At 37.4% G+C, this 18,753-nt stretch overlaps 1 protein-coding gene and 1 long non-coding RNA gene across 2 annotated transcripts in view; one reads left to right on the top strand and one right to left on the bottom strand.

The window, feature by feature from the left end:
* RTKN2 (rhotekin 2) overlaps positions 1-9,708 on the top strand; it is a 32,028-nt gene extending 22,320 nt beyond the window's left edge. Inside the window, exons 10-12 of the mRNA XM_067299502.1 lie at positions 5,413-5,578; positions 7,543-7,650; positions 9,161-9,708. Coding sequence (XP_067155603.1) covers positions 5,413-5,578; positions 7,543-7,650; positions 9,161-9,705 — 819 coding nt within the window. The 3' untranslated portion in view covers positions 9,706-9,708. The remainder of the gene's footprint in view (positions 1-5,412; positions 5,579-7,542; positions 7,651-9,160) is intronic.
* LOC106486982 (uncharacterized) overlaps positions 1-18,753 on the bottom strand; it is a 49,357-nt gene that overhangs the window by 11,031 nt on the left and 19,573 nt on the right. The window contains exon 2 of the long non-coding RNA XR_001292989.2: positions 17,063-17,229. This is a non-coding gene — a long non-coding RNA (uncharacterized lncRNA). The remainder of the gene's footprint in view (positions 1-17,062; positions 17,230-18,753) is intronic.

The following is an 18,753-nucleotide window of genomic DNA, read 5'->3' on the forward strand; positions in this document are numbered from 1 at the left end:
TGATAAACTTTAGTAAAATACAGAGTGACTAAATCCGTATTTTAAAAAGTGACAGTAACATTTTTTAATATTATCTGTCAGGCTACCTCTCTAATCTTTCCTTGGAGGTCAGTGTTTTGGTTTATATCCTGGTTTTGCTCTTCTTTTCCTTTCAAAACAACCATATCCTACTAAAGTGTTTTGCTCCTCCAAGTTACCAATACACTTACAGTCTAAAATCAAGCTTAATAAGCTTTTACTAGGAGAAGGTCCATGTTTGCACAATATTCTTCAAGATAACATGAATAAGGTATAAAAATCATGTACCTTATACCATTTTATGAAAATGTCAGACTGCTGGAGAATAACTATGAATCCTTATTCAATTTAAATTAAAAAAAAAATCACCATTTATAACGTATTTGGATACTTTACTACTTAAACAGTTTCTCTTGAAAATAATTTAATACCAGTAGATTTTTTTTTTTAAACTTCTCTTATAGAATAAATGAAAGCAAACTAACCGTGTGGGCTTGTCTACTACATGTTGTTATGGAAACAGCAATTTCAAAATCGAAGTTGAGATTTAACATCAACTCTAGCTATTCTAACTAAAATCTCTTCTAGCTGGGTATGTGGCATTTTTATTTGTAATGTGAATCTGATCCTTAACGTGATTGAAAGATACTTTCTGAAAAGTAATGAAATCATCTAGATATATGAAAAACTATCTGGAACATACTCACACTGATAAACACACTGATAGACTTATTTCCCTCCCCTTTGAATCAAGACTTGAAGTGACCATTAAGACCATCGAAGTCATTACTTCAGATAACTTTACTGCTACTGCTGTTGAGCAAGAATTTCTTAGGCTCTGCAGTTCCTATTTTGCAAGCGTTACTATTATTGTTCCAACTAAACGTGGTTATAACACATTATATTGCACAACTAAGTAGGAAAAGAGAAACAGTATTTTCTGCAGCAAAGAAAATTTGCTGGAATCCAATCTGCACAAGAAATATTCCTTATGGACCAGTTCCTAAAATTTTAGTTTTTTCTTTGATTTGAAATGGATAATAGAGGCCTTGCCTGCACATGATAGTTTAGCAAATTGGTGCGTGTGCCAGTGGTTCACATTATGAGCCAATCACCTTGAGGGCCCTGCACAGTATTCAGACAAATGTTGGTGCTTTAACAGTGGTAGTCCTAAAACATTTGGTTTGTTTCCTCAGAGGATGGGCAAGTAGTAGATGTCTTACTGGAAGTCCTGTTAGGGTATCTTGATTTTTGCTGTTAATGAAAACTCCCTGTTTGAGTAGGCCCTGAGGCCAGCCCTGGGAAGGGGCAGAGTTGCTCCTTCACATCCTGACTACTGCGTAGGTGTGTGAACTTAGGTGTTCCCTATGCAGATGGTAGTAGATACCATTTCTTTAAAGGGAGTATTGCACCCAGGATCTTTACAAGGATTCACAAAGAAACATGGGATATTATGATTGCTATGTGAAAGCGAGCCTTGTCTGGAATAGAAGAGAGACAACCTTGTCTACCCCAGCGGACTCTAGTCAGTATGAGCCTGGAGCAGAGGTGAGCGTGGCATGGCCAAAATAGATTGGTCCAGGTATGAGGCAGTGCAGGGTGGGACAGTAGATCCGAGACTTTGCTGGAGAAAGGGGTCACACAAGCATTGAAAAGAGCTGTCCCTATGAAAAATGAAGCCATTCCCATACCAGGGACAATTCCTTTGCTTGTGATAAGTCATCAAATATATCAGTTTGATTAAAAATAAATAAATAAAAAGTGGTGAGACTATGAGATACTCTTAGGTAACAAACAGCCTTTCGTAGACGATGCTTTGCAGGTCCAAAGGGCCAGGCTTTGAACTGTGGCCGCCTGCTCCTGCTCATCAGGGACTGCTGACTGCTCTGGGCCTGTGTGCAGCCTGAGGTCACGAGGGAGCACAGGCAGTGACACAGGCACGTGTCTGTAAACACATCTCTGTTGGACCCTGCTTTGCAGGGGCTCCTTCCCGTGAGTTTACTCTACATTAACTATTACCAGGTGCCTCCTCTGCTTTCTTCTCCTCAGTCTCCTTCCACTCACTGTGTGTGTCAGGGAACTCCACCACTGGTGAACTGAGAGCAGCTCTGATTATATTCATGCTCTGTGTAGTAAGGTCTTTATCCCACTAGCTGGCTTAGGCAAGCCTTCACACATGTGAAAATATGTCAGAAAAACACAGATTAGTTAAATGCTTCCAAATATCTCTAGTATCTCATGTCACATTGTTCAATATAGTTCTGCAATTGCTTGAAAGAGATTGTGGATTTGGGCAGGGGAAGCAGATATATCCACATCCCACATGGCGGACCCTGTAACACAAATGCTTAAATTGAGTGGTTATGAAACTATGCTTTATGGCTCCCTGGTGCTCCGCAGAATGCTGGCTGCTCATATAATGCCGTCTCCCTCTCCTGGCTTTTAGCTGTTGCATTACACCGAAGACAGCTAAAATGACATAGCAATCCTAATATTGTTCTTCCAGATTATACTTACCACATTATACTTACCATCCAGTTGCCACATGGATGTTACATTAATACAAGTTCACAAAACAATGCAGATGAAAGGAGGAAATGTCCACAGCTAATCTGGTGGATTCAGTTTTATGTATTAATATGTTTGAAAGACATAATTTTAAATTTAACCATATTTCCCTACTTGCTTAAAACAAATCCCATGGAAATTGTTGACATTACAGTAAAAACCAGCACATGAACAGATTATATTTTTTCAGTGCTGTTTTATTTCTTGGTTTATTTTTAGTACTAAAATCGTAAATGAAGCTTGTTATACATTATTTGGTTTGTTTGATCTTAAAATAGATGCACAAAACTGGATTTTAGACTATTCAGTATTTGTCCTAAGAAGTATAATTTGTTTTGATGTCTTGAAACGATCTTTATAAACACTCTACTCCTCAGTTTGTCAGGATTGGCTTAGCAGGAAAGTGCTGAAGCTCAGCAATAAAGATTCTTTTTTTTCCTGTTAACTCTGCTTAACAGATGACCTTTCCAGAAGAGAGCTGTCAGGCAAAGAGAATTTTTGATTTGGAGGTAAAGAGGAAGGTTCTTATTTATATTATATCAAAAAAAAGCTATTGTTTCCCCTTTCATGTTTTCCCCACCTTAAAAAAAAACAAAAAAACCCTTTTGCATATAGGACATAACACTGCCTTCAGCCTCCCAAAAGGAGTCACTTCAGTTCCTCAAGACTAAACAGTAGAGAAAACTGCAATGAACTGACTGTTCTGGTCTTTGCAATAGCTGTAGCAGAGTTGGTTCAGGTCTCTGTAGGACTGTGAAAGGTTAGACACTATTATAACATGGTAACTTAAGACACTTTACTTTTAATGAAATTGGGCTTGTAGTGTAATTCACCCAAGCTTGGTAAATTCATCACCCCATTACTGTAATGGCATCTTGTATCACTCCTTAAGTATTCAAGTGTCAGGTATAGATTGTTGCTTGAGGATTTATCTCCTTTGAATAATAACATATTTGTGGGATAAAACCTGCAGCAAACATCATTAAATAAACTTCTGTGTATGGTATGCTTGAAGTTCTTACCTGTCAAATGTTAATCTATTTGATTTAATTTTTTGCTGGTATCTATGGTTACCTGAGTTAATGGGATACAGAGCACTTATGGATGAATTACTTCATGTCCTATTTTTAGACAGAAGAATTTAAATGAGCATATCCATCAGATATGCTACAAGCAGCTGTTAGTATTTCAAGCGGTTACCTCAGTAATGTATTTAAAATCTGAGGAATGTTCTGTAAAACAAATTTTGTTTTTCTGAGTATCAGAACTAAGGAATCCCATGGGATCCAATGTGTAAACTTAATTTCTGTAGGTGTATATTTGACATCTGCAGCAGACGTTTGACATTTGGTTGAACTGAACTGTGTAAAACGGAACATGGTCGATATGTCTCCACTGCATTTTTAGGAGTACCTAGAGGCCTCCCTTGAGGTGGAATGCCTGTCCCTCCAGACGGGAAACACTCCACCGCAATCCCGGCTGCAGCGTAGTCCCTGGGGGCTCCCTGTGCCGGAGCGCGGCCTCTCATGGCCTCGCAGCGCGCGGGGTGGCCTCGTGCCCTGCCGGGCTCGCCGGCTGCCCGCCCGGGCACTGGGCTGCTCCCCATGCAGAGCACCAGGCAGCTGGGAGCATGCTGTTCCCCTGCACGTTCCCAAAACCCTCCTTTAAGAGCAGTGTTGTCATAGCCCACTGCTTGTTCAGTCAGTTTGAAATGCAGATGCAATGGTATTTTAGGGGGTTCTGCTTTTACTTTTGTAAATAAAGTTAATTATTTTCACTTCACTGTCAGCGTTGTAACAAACAGTAGTGTTATCCAGCTTTGTTCTGGAAAATTTTTCAGTTGTTTTATAGAACTTTTACTAAAATCTTTCAGTATCTTACACTAAATATTTTTTTTTCATTCAATTAGGGATAATTTTGTATTGTAGTGCTATTCTGTATTGTAGTAATTCCACAATGGAGAAACTAGGTATTATAAAAATACCACTGGATCCAGTCTAGATGATAAAAATCAGTTGAACCATGTACCTGAACAGAAGGGAAACCCTTGGCTGTAACAGTACTGCTGCATAATTCGAGGGCCTTCTTCATCTTAGCTGAAGAAATTTGAATTATTAATGATATACTTGTCATATATATATTTGTTTCTATATCTCTCTAAATAAGACAAAACCAAAATGTTTATTTTGAAATAACAAATAGGCTTTTTGCTATTACAGCAAAGTGTTATTTTCATGTTGGGAATTTGTTCTAGTAGAACTTTATGGGTAACTACTACAAATGCTCCTTTAAATGTGGACAAGGTAAGTTTCTTTTAAAAAATCCTGTCATGGCAGTATTAGCAAAATGCTCTGATTGACTGAAATCAACGTAAAAAAGTTCAGAATATATCTGAGGAAACAAACAATGGCTCACAGAAGTATGGTAGGAGAGCTAAATAATAGTTATAAAAATGTGGTTGACCAGTTTAAGATATCAGAGAAAAGGAGCTGCTTGCTGTTATTTTAGATTACTTGCCAAACTATTCTGAAGAAAGATAAACTGCATGAGGTGAACTAGTGAAGGCAAGAGAAGAGGAACCATAAAATGTACAGTCTGTAACTACAGTGCAGTAACTCTGTTCCGTTCCCTTATTCTTCATATATTAGTTAATTTTTATCCTGACTTTAGGGGTATGGGGTTTTTGTTGTTGTTGTTTTTTGGAAATTAACCTCGATTAGATAAGCAGCTAAATGGTACCTCCATTTATGCTGTTGTTGGATATAAGGTGATAGGAATGTAGAACTGAAGCAGTAACTCATTATCACAGCTTGCTGTCATTCTCAGGAAACCAGAATTCGAGCTGTGGATAAGGACTCCAAGAAAAGAACCAATAATTTTTCTGTTATCAACCCTGTGTCTGGAGAGGTTGTGACTCAACTTTTTGCTACTGACAGTAGGGAAGAACTTCGTAAGTGGATGGAGGCTTTCTGGCAGCACTTTTATGATCTGAGTAAGTAAGCAAGCAGTTCTGGCAGCGTGCCCTTCAAGTGTGGGATGTTATGTAACATCAAAGGAAACTCTGAACAATTTGAATTGGAATTGCCTCATAATTCTTTGTTTGCAATCATGAGAAGAAAAATGTTCTTTGGGATATTACTGAGTGATGATCTGAGCCACTGGAAGTCAGATATTTGAGTAAACCAATGTCCACATGTTCAGTTTGGGGTTTTTGCAGGAAACCAGAAGCAGAATAGGTCCACCTATTCCCAGAACATCTTGGTCTGTTTTAGCACTGTTCTAATTTTTAATTAAAGATCTGTCCAATTCTCCCCATCCCTTCCTCCTCAGTAAGTAGGAAGAGTCCATCTCCACCTATGCGTCCTTCCAGTGGTGTGTTGGTTTTGTGAGACTCTACAAGCATGAAACCTTTGGGTGTGGAAGCGTTAGTGGAAAGTGAGGATGCTGGACTCCTGCCTGACCTCTTAAGAGTTACCTGGGGCCTTGGCAAAAAAAGAAGGTTCAGGCAGCTCTTGCAAACAGGCACATGGATGTGTGATTTCCTTGCTCAGCAGCATTATGGATGAATTAAATTGTCACAGTTACAATAGGGACTACCTGATTCTGTTGGTAATTCCAGGATTTTGGTACCCCTGGCCACAGGGGAATACCCCCACCTAGCCACACTACAATCCAGTCATGCAAATACACTCAGCTTACTTGAAGCTGGTAAAAGTAGTAGCTGAGGCTTTAGGGCAGATGAGATGATAAACTGATGCACTCATTCGCCTCCCCCCATGCTAAAATGCTTTGGGGTCTTCACTATTCTTAAATGAGATAAATTCGTTAGTTTAAGACAGTGAAATGGTACTGAAGCAGCATGCTGCATTGCTTGTTTAACCACCAAATATTAATTATATGAACTATAGAGAGAGACTAATTGTCTTTGTCTTTTTCCTATATTTTAGTAGTTTGACTCAGGTTTATTAAGAATAGAGAACAACTGTCAGTTATTATGTCATCATTGACAGAGCACAGTTGGTGCCTGATAGTCATTTTCATCAGGTCGGAAAAATAGAACCAGGTCAGTTCATGAAATATGAGGGTTTAATCAGAGGCCACACCAATAAAATCAGTGAACTAAGGCTGTGGAAACTGGGTATTGTAGTTTGTATTTCTTCTCCTTTTAACTCTTGAGTTACAATGAGAAGAGATTCTATCAATTAAAGAAAATACACCAAGCAAAACTAGGACATCTTCTTTAAATTAGCTGTGGAGTGGAGTAAAAAAACCTACTTTTTATTCATTATAGATAGAATATCCATGGACTTGAGACATTTTTCCTTAGGTGCAGAAAAAAAATGGGTCACTTGGCATTTAAATGCCTTTCTTCTTCAGTGGTTCTAAAATTCTCTTAAAATTAATGCGCTCAGAAAACTTGGAGTGATGGGAATGAACAAAGTAACTTTACTGTGTCTTGTTTTCCTTAAGGTCAAAATCTATTAATGGAAAAAGAGGTTTCCTTGTCCTCTAACAGACAGAGAGATGTGTTATCCTCTATTAAAGACAGAACTGTTTCTTTACTGTAACAGTTGTGTAACACTGAGCTTGCTGTATATTGGAGTTTGTCCCCTGATAACTTTATGAAGCTTCCTTACCTTAAATTAAGACTTTTTATTTTTTTTTCCTGAAGAATTTGTACTGAGGTTGGGGATTTGAAAACAAATTATGATATTCACTCTTTGTAGTATAATAGTACTGCTAGGATGCTTAAATTAAAGACAGCTTATGACCCTTGTGCTAAAAATTAGAATGAGTTCAGAGTTGAAAATATAGTACTTCCTGAGCATTCCTACTAAAAAAAAAAAAGTAAATGCTTACTGTTAGCATTGCTTTGAAAATAGTTTCCTAACACAGCCCAAAACCCATTTTTTTTCAAGCCATAAGTTCCAATCATTGTTCTCTATTCTTTCTCAGGCCAGTGGAAACATTGTTGTGAAGAACTTATGAAAATTGAGATTATGTCACCACGGAAACCACCTTTGTTCTTGACAAAAGAGGCAACCTCCGTCTATCATGATATGAGTAAGTGGGATTTGTCTTTTCAAGTTGCAGGGTAACAGAAATAACATTGTCTGTATTCAGATGGCTTCTGGTGTTGATGTTGAAACACAGAGTTTTTCAAGGGCAATTCAGACAATGAAAGAGCAACATAATTGCATACCAAGGAATTCATGTTAAATCTGCATTTGTAATAGCAGAAGTAATGAGTGTGTTTTTATACCTCGAACCAAAAAATCTGCAATCTGAACTGTAATTAGGGAGCCCTGAACACGTTCAAGAAAGCTGTCATTAGAAATAAACACTCACTGTAAGAGTAGTATAAAGCTCGGGGAATGCAAGGTAAAACAGTCCAGTCTGCCAACCAATAATATCTTTAACTAGTTGCATGAAATTAATTTGCTGGTTCTAAAGCTATATAAACTATATAAGCTATATAACTTACCTAATTGTTTGGTCTTTGGTAATGATGTTGAAAAATATACTCAGAAAGTCTATCTAGCATGAATTTGAGACTTCTGCTTTTGCAGAGCAAAATGCTATGCAGCAGGATTATTTTAATAGTTTCATTACAGAAATAATATTTACAGACTAGAAAAGTAGGTCACTTTGTTTTAATGGATCCAATGCAGTATTGGCTGAAAAACACTGTACAAGTATAAATGCCTGACTGCTTGCTGCTTGAGATTGGAGTTGTAAAGATGCTCAAAATGCCATGTGGGTCATCGAGTTACAGTGCATCAGAGCACTGAACAGTCAAAAAAGTCCTATCATCTGAGCTATGAATGTAGAGCAGAGAGGCAGTAAATCAACTATATAGAAGTTCTAGGAAGGTAATATGAAATGTTGTAGCATAATTCTGCTCATACTTAAACATGTCAGGAACAGAACACAAATTCTGTTTCACTCTTAATATACCATTTTTTTTCCTGATTATTTTTAATATTCATAGGGAAAAAGCCCAGTATTTATATGTTTAAAAATGTGTTAAAAATCACTAGTGTATGGCCTGTGATAGAAAAGATAGTGCTGCTGTTTTAGGGGTTAATATTACTGCTATATACACGGAAAACTCAACATGAGAAAGAAATAGGGTAAGGCAGTCTTAAAGCACATAAAGAAAAAAAGATATACGTAAAGACGTTCCATTCTCTGGAGACACATGAATTTTTAGTCAGATTTTTGCACTGGCCGCCTGCAAAATGAAAATTTCAAAGTACTGAAAAACAAAATAATATCTAAAATACATATATAGCTTTCCTAGTAGTACATTATTTTTTCTACTTTCTACTTGGAATGAAGTATCAGTGCCTATCCTGATGCCTTAATGGCAGCTGTCATGAAAACAGTTGACTCTGTTACCTCAGTTCTCTCTATGCAAGCATATGTAATCTTTTCCATTTCTTCCACTCTTAATACTAGTCCAGGCTTCATGAGACATACTTAACACAGTTTTGTATTCAGAATAGCAATAATGAAACAGGTGGGAGAAAAATTATTGGTAGCATTTAATTGCTGTCCCTTAAAATTACAGGCATTGATTCTCCAATGAAACATGAGGGCTTAGCTGGTACCATACAAAGAAAAATTGGAGAGAGTAGCAGCGAGTTTATGCTTGGCCAACAGAAGGAGTCTGCTTCTTCCATATGGGCCTCACTCTTCGATGGATCTCATGAGATGGTAGTTCAGAAAAACATGCATCCAGGCGCAAAAAGTGAGACTGTAAGTCCTAATGATGGCCGTGGAAAGAAAAGACGAGCTCCACCTCCACCATCTGATAGATCACCATACAGTGCAAAAGCACAGGTGAACACAGAGCAACTGGGCAAAGAAAACTGGGAGAAGTCTGGCAGCACATGTAGGAGTTCTTCTTTTGATTCAAAGTTATCTACCATAATGCAACAGAGACCCATTGCTGCTCCTCGCAAGCTTGGTCCTTGTAGAAAAAGCAGTTTAACTGACCATGGGAATTCCATTTCACTGGTTACCGAGACAGAGTCTGAAACCAAACTGGTACCAGCCCCTAGACAGAAATCCATCAAAGAAATGCTGGACCCTAGATCTTGGTTGCAGCCATAGATGTAACAGTTAGCTAGGAAGAGTCCCTGGAACTTTAAGTTTCTCAGTCTTATACTGTAACTCTCAAGAATTAAAAACAGATTTTAGCATATAGCTTGTAAGTATGAACCCTAAAGCTTTCTTCCTTTAACCAGGGCATTACTACTAGCTGTAGTCTCAGCTGTACTCATTGCTAACATCAAAATGCACTAGTAATGGGGAGGGAAGGTGTATAGAAGTAGGGAGTATCTCTAGCTGAAGAAACAGTGCTACTTCTGAACACAGCGGTTCAGTACTTTGTCCTTGAGAAACCGGCAGCAATCAAGTATCTCTGTCCCTGCACCAGGGCTATGGCGATTGCCTTCTCACCTGCCCCCTGCCTCTCCCATGTGCAGCTCCTCAGACTAGTCAAATTGGAAATTTCACACATATTCAGCACAGATCTTGCAAGGATGGTTTTCTTGGGCTCCATAGTTGACTTGACCCCAAATCTTCTCACATATCCCTCACCGCTTGTAAGATTATGTACTGTGAAAAGTTATTCTGCACTTCTCAATGATTCTGTAACTCTTTCTTTATCAATTTTTGAAACTGTTCTATCAATTTAGCATGGGAGCTACTAGGTTCTTCATGGTGCATACACTGACTCAATGGACAAGGATTATCTGTGTCTGCGAAAGAATGGAATTAGTCACTGCTGCTTATTTTGGATGCAAACATTTAAAAATAGTATTGCCTACGAACACCTTTTCAGGATTTCATTCTTAAGGTCATTTTTCTGACTAATGATGCTCTTACAGCATAGCTGCTTCATGGAACATCTCTGCTGTTCCTGGTAGATAAATGGTTTGCAAACATGGCCACATTGCTGGTGTACAAACAAAGTTTTTTTTCCCCACTTGTTCTCTCTGAAATAAAAGAGAATAGGTAGTTCAGGTGAAAATACTGAACTTGGAGATTCCTATATCAGACCATTCACCACTTCTTTTGCAAGAAGCATGGGTTGTTAGGATTGCTGGGGTAGCTACAAAGCATCTACAGCACACAGAAAAGAGTCAGTTCTCCTGGACCCACAGTTTAAATATCCAACCCTTTTCTTGGATGCTGGATTTCTCTCAGACACTGGAACTTATGCAAGAGCAAAGGTCTGCTTGCAGATCTCCCTCTAGAGCCTTGCTATTCAGTCCTGTGTTGAGAGAGTCATATCAGCAACTGTATACATACAGTTCATTAAATTTTTTTCTAAAGTAAAGTACAAAGGGCTTTGGGAGCTCTACCATTTCTCCAGAAAATACTGTGTGCATGGCTGGTTTGCTTTTTTCTTTTTTCTTTTTTTTTTTTTTTTTTTTGTGTCTATTGCTAAACTCTTGGCTGCACAGTTGTAAAGGTATCTATCTGCTGAATTCCCTCAGCAGTTCCTTGGTTATTTGGGATGGGGCCTGAGAGGCACTTACAAATCCCTTTGCAGGATTAGAGCCCTTGGTTTTTAGAATGTCCTTGTTCATTCTTCATTTAATCACACTACATTTTTCCTTCTGAAACAACCATAATTATTTTTACAACAAATCATGCTGTTACTTAAGTGGACAGTTTGTGAATGGTTTATAAATAGGAACAGAAAAACTGAAGACTAACTACATGATTATGTAAATTAGACACAGTCAACTAAGTAGACTGTGCAACTCTGAACAAGAAATAGAAAAAACAGGAAAAAAACAAAACAAAACATGTTTTCCAAGATGTAGCTGTGGTTTATCTACCTTTAAATCTAGCTTCAAATGATACTGTACTCTAGAAAGAAAAAGGACCTTTTCATGGCAAATCGCTTCCATTTATTTGCTGTATTTCAAAATAAATCTCATAAATATATAAGGTAAGAAGACAACATAATGAGGATTTATTCTGAAATTCAACAGGCCATTGAATTTCAACAAGCAGTTTCTCTATCATCAAATTCAGTAGCTTTGTTTTGAATTGCAGCATACATATTTTAGGAAGGCATTTATTATTAATTTAAAGACTTCAAGTGATGAGAATTCACCCATACCTCATCAATAAGCTGTTGCAATGGTTAATTACCGTAGGTACGTTTTTCACTTGATTTTCTATTTATTTGCATTTCAAGCTCCACCTTAAGTTATTTTGGTCTTATTATGCCTTTGATTGCTTTTATTGATTTCTACAGTATTGACTTTTCTAATTGCTTGTGTGAGGTTATAAATCATGATTATATTCCTTTTAATCTTTTCTCTGATAAGGTGTACTGAATTCCTTAACTTTCTCATTGCAATGAATTTTATTCAAGACTAATCTTCAAGTTCTTCTCTCTATTTATGTATTAAAAAGTAATTTTAAATAAATATGACATCTGAATTAGACACAACAAGTCAATAGTGACCCCATCAGGGCCATATAGAGACCTAATGTGATCCTCTTGTTCTGCTTAATACCCTCCACTTTTTTCCCCCAAAATATTATCCCTTTTTGCAGGAGCACTGCCTTAGTTGCTGACTCTTATGGCTCAAGTCCTGTTCAGAGTCTTTCAAGAATGTGGGACATCATCTTCTTATTATCATCATACTTTATTTTTTTCTTAGAAATATATACTATATTTTACCGGCATTCAAATACTAAGTATGAAGTGATCCAGATTGCTCTGTATTAAGTGATCTGTCCTCATTCTTTACTACACCAGCCGTCTGCATATTCTTTGCAAATTTATTGCAAATGATTTTTACAGTTTTTTCCAGACCATTGATTTTTAAAATTGAATGCAAGGCAAGGTTTGTAGAGGGAGGTGATAAGTTTTTATTAGACCAGTGACATAGTTGAGAGGAAAAAGCAAAGAGACCATCTTATTCTTTCCCCCTAATCTTTAAAAAATTGCATAAGATAGAAATTCCAGAACAAACATCTATACCTGCTGATTCCCTATTCATATTGCATTTTGAAATTAGTTTTCTCTTTTAAACATGGCATTCCACACTGATTTTATCTAGTATTGATATTTTAATGAAAATGTTATGTTCATCTGGTTTCCACTAGGTGACTTAGGATTCTTAAGAATAACACCTCAGTGCATGTGTCTTTCTTTACAAGGCAAGCTTATTATATCAAATGGAAAAATGCAGCCCATTATTCAAGACCTATTTTCCATGAAGCTGGGTTGACTGACACTGTATTTCTGACCTTAAATTAGTCTCATATCAGCCATTTCACTATACTGCCCAGATCAGCACCAAGCAAACTAGGCCACTAATTACCCTGGTCCTATGGACAACAATGTTGTTCTTGCAGTCCTGTGAAATATCATCAATCACTGTGTTAAGACTTGTTGAAGTAATTACAAATTTAGGCTCCTACAGCTAGAAAGGCATCTTCACTACTGAATCTAGTTTCTGTTATTTTAAGCAAGCACACTATATACTCCCTATTAAGAAGCATCAGTTGATGTCAGGTTTTAATATTTATTAAACCAACCTTTCTTTCCTTATATATTGCCTTTTATTATTGCTTTTGCACCTTCTGTTAAGGAGTCTGGTTTAACTGATTAAAAACTGCAGGCCACCAGCAAACTTTGAACTCAGCAATACAATAAAGTCAGTTCTAGGGAATACGTTTGTAGTCAGGTTTGTCTGCTCAAGAGAACATAATTTTAGAAATATAGAACAATTTTTAATAGTATAATTAGTAGATATATCTGTGAGGGAAAATGGTATTTTTGGGCTTTCCTCTGTAGTGACAAATTATAATACATTATTACTGATACTAGTCCCCTTCTTATGATTACACAGGCTTGTTCAGAGATCAGAACTCTTTCTTTGTTTTTTCAAGTTTTCCTGACTATAATGAGGATGAATAGTCAGAACAAGAATACCGCTAATAAATTGCTTGTACCCATAGGAGGAGGAGGAGAGCTATGTCTCAGTGTAATCTTTTACTGAAGGTTGGTACAGTGACATTTCAGACTTTGCACTGATTCATTTCCCAGGCTCTTGGTTTTAAGGATGTGGCCCAAGGCCATTGCTGAAGCCTGTCTGCCGGTACTGTGTGGGGCTGGGGAAGCTGTAAACTTTCATCTTGCATAATGAAGGTGAGAGGGAGTCTTGAGGGAGAAAATATGGCCAAAGGGGTAGAATGCAGGCTATTCCTTAAGGGACATGGTGGAAACCTTTTATCTACTGCTTTTGGGTGCTAGAAGAGAAGGTACCAATTAAGCCATCTTATCAGTGATACTGTCATGAGTGTACTTTAATTTCATGACTCAAACACAATATCAGGAATCAAAAAAAAGAAGGTGATACAGCAACATGAGGTAAGTCACAAAGGAAGAAGGTGCTATTAGCCAGCCTCCTGCTGTGACAAGGCTTGTAAGACAACAAGAAGCCAGTGGCTTCTTCCTAGTCCTTGCACTTCCCTTACCTCTATTCCCATTTGTGCAGGCAAGTCAGTGTGCTGCTGTCTTGCTGTGGATTCTAAGGAAAAACAGCATTTGTTCAGAGATATTACACCTTTAATGAACTGCTCAAACTTTGAGTGTAGCACAGTGAAGACAGTGGTGGCTCTGTGCTTCTTGTTCGTCTGCTACTGCTGAACTATGCATGTGATGAGGTACTTTTCTGAGGAACATGGCAAGCCCACTCTTAAAACTGAAGCTTGTTCTCCACTAGAATGAATTAATTTCTGCTTCAAATCAAGTAGTGAGGTTGCAGTCTTGACGTAGGGTAGAGACAAGAGTCAATCTGAACTCTTCTTCTACAAAGTACAACGTAGAAGCAATTGCTAATCCAAAATTTAGCTGAATAATTTCACAAAACACGAACAGTTTCTTAAGGTAACTTTTGAAATATTGGCTGAACAAAGACTTAGTGTAGTAACTTTTTATATTGCACTTAATGTCTTTAGCTATTCTGTTTGTCTTGGGATGGTAGGGGGTACATTGTGCAATTTTAAAGACAGTAGTGTAACATGTTTACATTTTTACTTCTATTATCATTTTACTTTTTTCTATAGTAATTGTATTAGTAGTTATTTTATGGTGGTTTATACATATTTTGAAATACTGTCCTAGTATGCAGAGTTGAGTCATAATTAATGCAGGTTGCCTTAACAGAAAAATACAGATTTGGAAACCAATGTATTGTGAAATGTTAGAAAAGAAATCTTCATTTTTTGCTGCTAATGTTCTGTGTTTCATTTAACATATGCAAATGAAATTAAAAATGTTTCTAGAATAAAATGTTTTTGAAGTAATTTTCTTTAACCCTAAAACTACATTAAGCTTTAGTCCAGTTTATAAACTATGGTTATAGCTGCTGTAAAATCCAAGAGCTTATGGTTAGCTACCTTTTAAAGAGTACACATTCTACTCTGCCTGCTGAATGTGTCCCTCTAGGCTAGTATTGACAACAACAAACAATATTGGCTTCAATTTTCTAAACTGGAGGAAAAAAGGAAAAACATTTGGATACTAGCATTAATTGCTCTACTCACAGTCTGATGTAGCCAATACATTTGTGTGTGAATAGCTAAAGCTAGACATGTTATGAGAGATGCACCTTGTTTACATAAATGTGTTATCTGTTTTATGTGCTATCCCACTTTTTTCATGGTCTCGTTAGAAAAAGCGTGATGAAACAGATTTTAAATAATTCATTCATTCAACTTCTGATCTCAGGTTGCCAGACTTGTATGGTGACTTCATAAATGAGCCACTGACTCTACTAAAACCACACATTATTTTTTTTCTTCCATAGACAGCTTTGTGGTGTTGGGGAATTACGGTTCTCTTTGCTAGACAGAATGCTGTGTAGCTCTGCTAATTTAAAACTAACTGTGCTACTCAAGTAAAGTATACTTTCTGTCCAATTAGCATAAAAGAACTGTAATAAATATAGAGGGAGTTGTTAGACATTTTAATTTTAGAATATTTGACTGATTTATGAGTCCATGAAAATAACAAGTATGATTGATAATTGCAAAGCAAGCCAATGCAATTGCGTGATTTAATGAAAACCATGCTGCAGCTAAAGTTGCTGCCGTTTGCTTTAAGGGATCACAGCAAAATAAGATATGATGATTTCTTAATATAACCATTACCAAATGGTTATATTGAGATCTTCCCATATGCATATTATATATTCACATAAAAAACTGTTTGCGAGACATCAAAATAAATTGCTTTTCACAGGGAAAAAACAATCTTTCAACATTTTTATATCAAGATAGCTTTCTAAATGTTCTTTATGTATCTCCCCAAAGGGAGAAAAATTACAGGAACTAGCAAAGTATCTTTTATACTATTAAGGCTTTTTTCAGATTTCTATAAACTTCTTCCAAAAGAAGATAATTTGGAAATAATGGCCTGTCTCACCTGAGTTCTTTTTTCTGATACTGTCCAGTGTCACAAGGGTCAGAAGATGATACAAGAATTCCTGCAGAAGGAAGTTGTAGAATAGCCTTTCACACACAGACAGGTCCTTCCTCAACCTTAATAGTTAAAGGCACTTCTATATGTAGATGTGGGAAGCCTTATATCCTGACAAAGTTTCACTGCAAATGTGTGTTTGGACACACAATCATAGTGGCAGTAAGAAGTAGTTAAAAATCTTTTTTAAATTTACTTAAATTTTGGCATCAGTGTTGCCTTGTAGAACTATAAAGTACAGTTTGATATGCCATGAAAGTTCAAATTTTTCCCCCACATTTTAAAATTTGTATATTTTCTTTCATTAAGAAGGAAAGAGTAAGTAATAGTACCTCACCTACCTTCTTTGTCACTGGTTATAAAGGTGATGCCAATATACCAATAACTTCACATAAGTTTTTTCCCCCAAAGGAAAAGTCCTAGTCTTTTCCTTTCTTCTTTGGATTGCACCTATCTTCCATTTTCTAGTGAGTATCTGTTTCAAAATGCCACGTGTAGTTTAATGATATCTTTCTTGAGCCAGGTGCCCAGAATTGAACACACAGTTCTACCTCAGGGGTATGTCTGATTTACAGGAGCATAATATTTTCAGTAGTATTGTCTCCCTTTTAGCTGCTCATTCTGCATTAGTGAAAAACAAATAAAATGCTTCCATTGACCTACTGCCAGAATTATCTGTTCTTAAATAAAGATGTACCTTAAGAAAGATAAGATCCTGGCACTATTTTGGTGAATGTAACATCTGACTTAAAAACTTCTCAATAGCAGGAAAAATGTTGTGGATGTGTAGTTGGCACAATGAAGATGCTTTTGTCCACACAACATTTGTTTTTCAGATGGTAGCAGCTGCTGTACATCCTTTGGTTTTAAGTGGTCATTACTCTTTAGTCCCTCGTGTCTGTATGCAAGCGCCAAGAGTTTTTAAAATAAAATGAAAGCAATTTAACTGACCTTCTTATGATGTGAATATATCAGCTGGAGTCGCACGTGCCAAGTTACTGAGCTGCCAGGTTCTTAGCCCATGTATTTGGTCAGTAGGAAAATCCAGTGCTGGATGTAATTCCTTTGATGATACCATGGGAACGCATTTTCTCATGGCCACTCCAAAGAGGTACGTACTACATGGAGAAGAAACAGATAAGGATGAATATATTATTGACATCTTTTCCTCCCTTATCTCTGATTCTAATCACAGATTTGGCTAATGAGGCTGGAGGGACAATTCAAACACTAATTACGCAATTAGAGGGCACTGGACTCTTTTTATATAAAAGGAAGTTAGTTACATTTTGATATTTTTCCATTGAGCCATTTGCAGGGAGCATAATTATTCCTGCTGCAAATTTGTCACATAGCGATGTAACTATGACTGATTACAGGACCGCGCTGCATTACTGGCCCAGAGACCTGTTCCTCCTTTAGCAATGCAGTAACAGCCTCTCCGCTTTGCAATTTCCAGCACACCTCCAGCAGGCAAGGAGCTGCCACAGCTCTGCACACTGGCCGGGCGGGACTGCGGTCTGCCTTCCCTGGGGAACCTTGGCCATCAGGGATGGTTTCAGGCAGGGGGGACACCAGGTGTGGCTGTCCTCACATCCTGTCCAGAGCCAGACTCCATTTCTTTGGTATGCGTGTAATTTTGTTCCTGCTGACAGAGCTAAGATAACTTTAACATACCCACTTAGAGCAAGTGCTCAGCCCTATGGCAACTTTCCATTTCTTTCTCCTGAATCTAGACTTACTGACTCAACAAAGAAGACAAGTCTGCTTTTCTCGCCAAAGTGGCTTTATCTCACAGCATGGGAGATCTGAAATGACATCAGGCAGACTAGCTCTTTAAACATGTGAGAAACTTTACTCTGTTAGAAGGGTCTTTCTTAAATGTTACTAAGTAAATAGGAAGCCTTTTATTATGGACAAATAGTAATAATGTTATTCCACACACTGCTCTAGCTCAAACTGGTTTTACTATGCTATGCCTTTAATATATTAGTAATTTTTATTATTTTGATAAGAGTTCATTTGTGTGTTTGTTTAATAAAATATCACTATTTACTCCTGACCTCATTAGAAAGTTTCTTAAATATCTGCTTGATTATTATCCTTTGGTAAAGAGTGGTCTGCTATCTTGGGACTAACTCAGTTTGATTCCAGTTCATGAAAGAGCCAGTTAAGCCTGCAGACAGATGCACGCTTTTCCATTTATCCATTAAAATAATTGTAATTCCTTGGCAAATAAAGTTAGTGATTTCCAAGCATTAATGTCTAACCCCCTATTTACATTTTCAATGGGGATAAAATGGTACAGTTTTCTATTACTCTTATGGCTTCCTAGACTGATTGATAGATACAAAATTCAGCAACAGTTTGCTTGCATTTTTCTACGTGTTTCCCTCTGCAGGTTAAATTCTGTAAACTATACCTGCAAAAAAAAAAAAAAAGATAGAGCCAGTTATTTAGCTAGGTTCAAGGAGTGCAGATGCAATGCTGATCCATCTGTCTCTTACTCAAGCATTCAAGAGAGCCAACTAGTTGCTCCTTCTTCCTCGGCGGCCCTTGTAGGTGATGAGGTTTTGACAGAGCACAGCGGGAATGCCAGCGTGCCCTGCCACAGCGCTCGCCCAGCTTGTGGGAGCACTTCA

The sequence above is a fragment of the Apteryx mantelli genome, chromosome 7 (assembly GCF_036417845.1).
Source record: "Apteryx mantelli isolate bAptMan1 chromosome 7, bAptMan1.hap1, whole genome shotgun sequence".
In the NCBI taxonomy this organism is placed as follows: Eukaryota; Metazoa; Chordata; class Aves; order Apterygiformes; family Apterygidae; genus Apteryx; species Apteryx mantelli.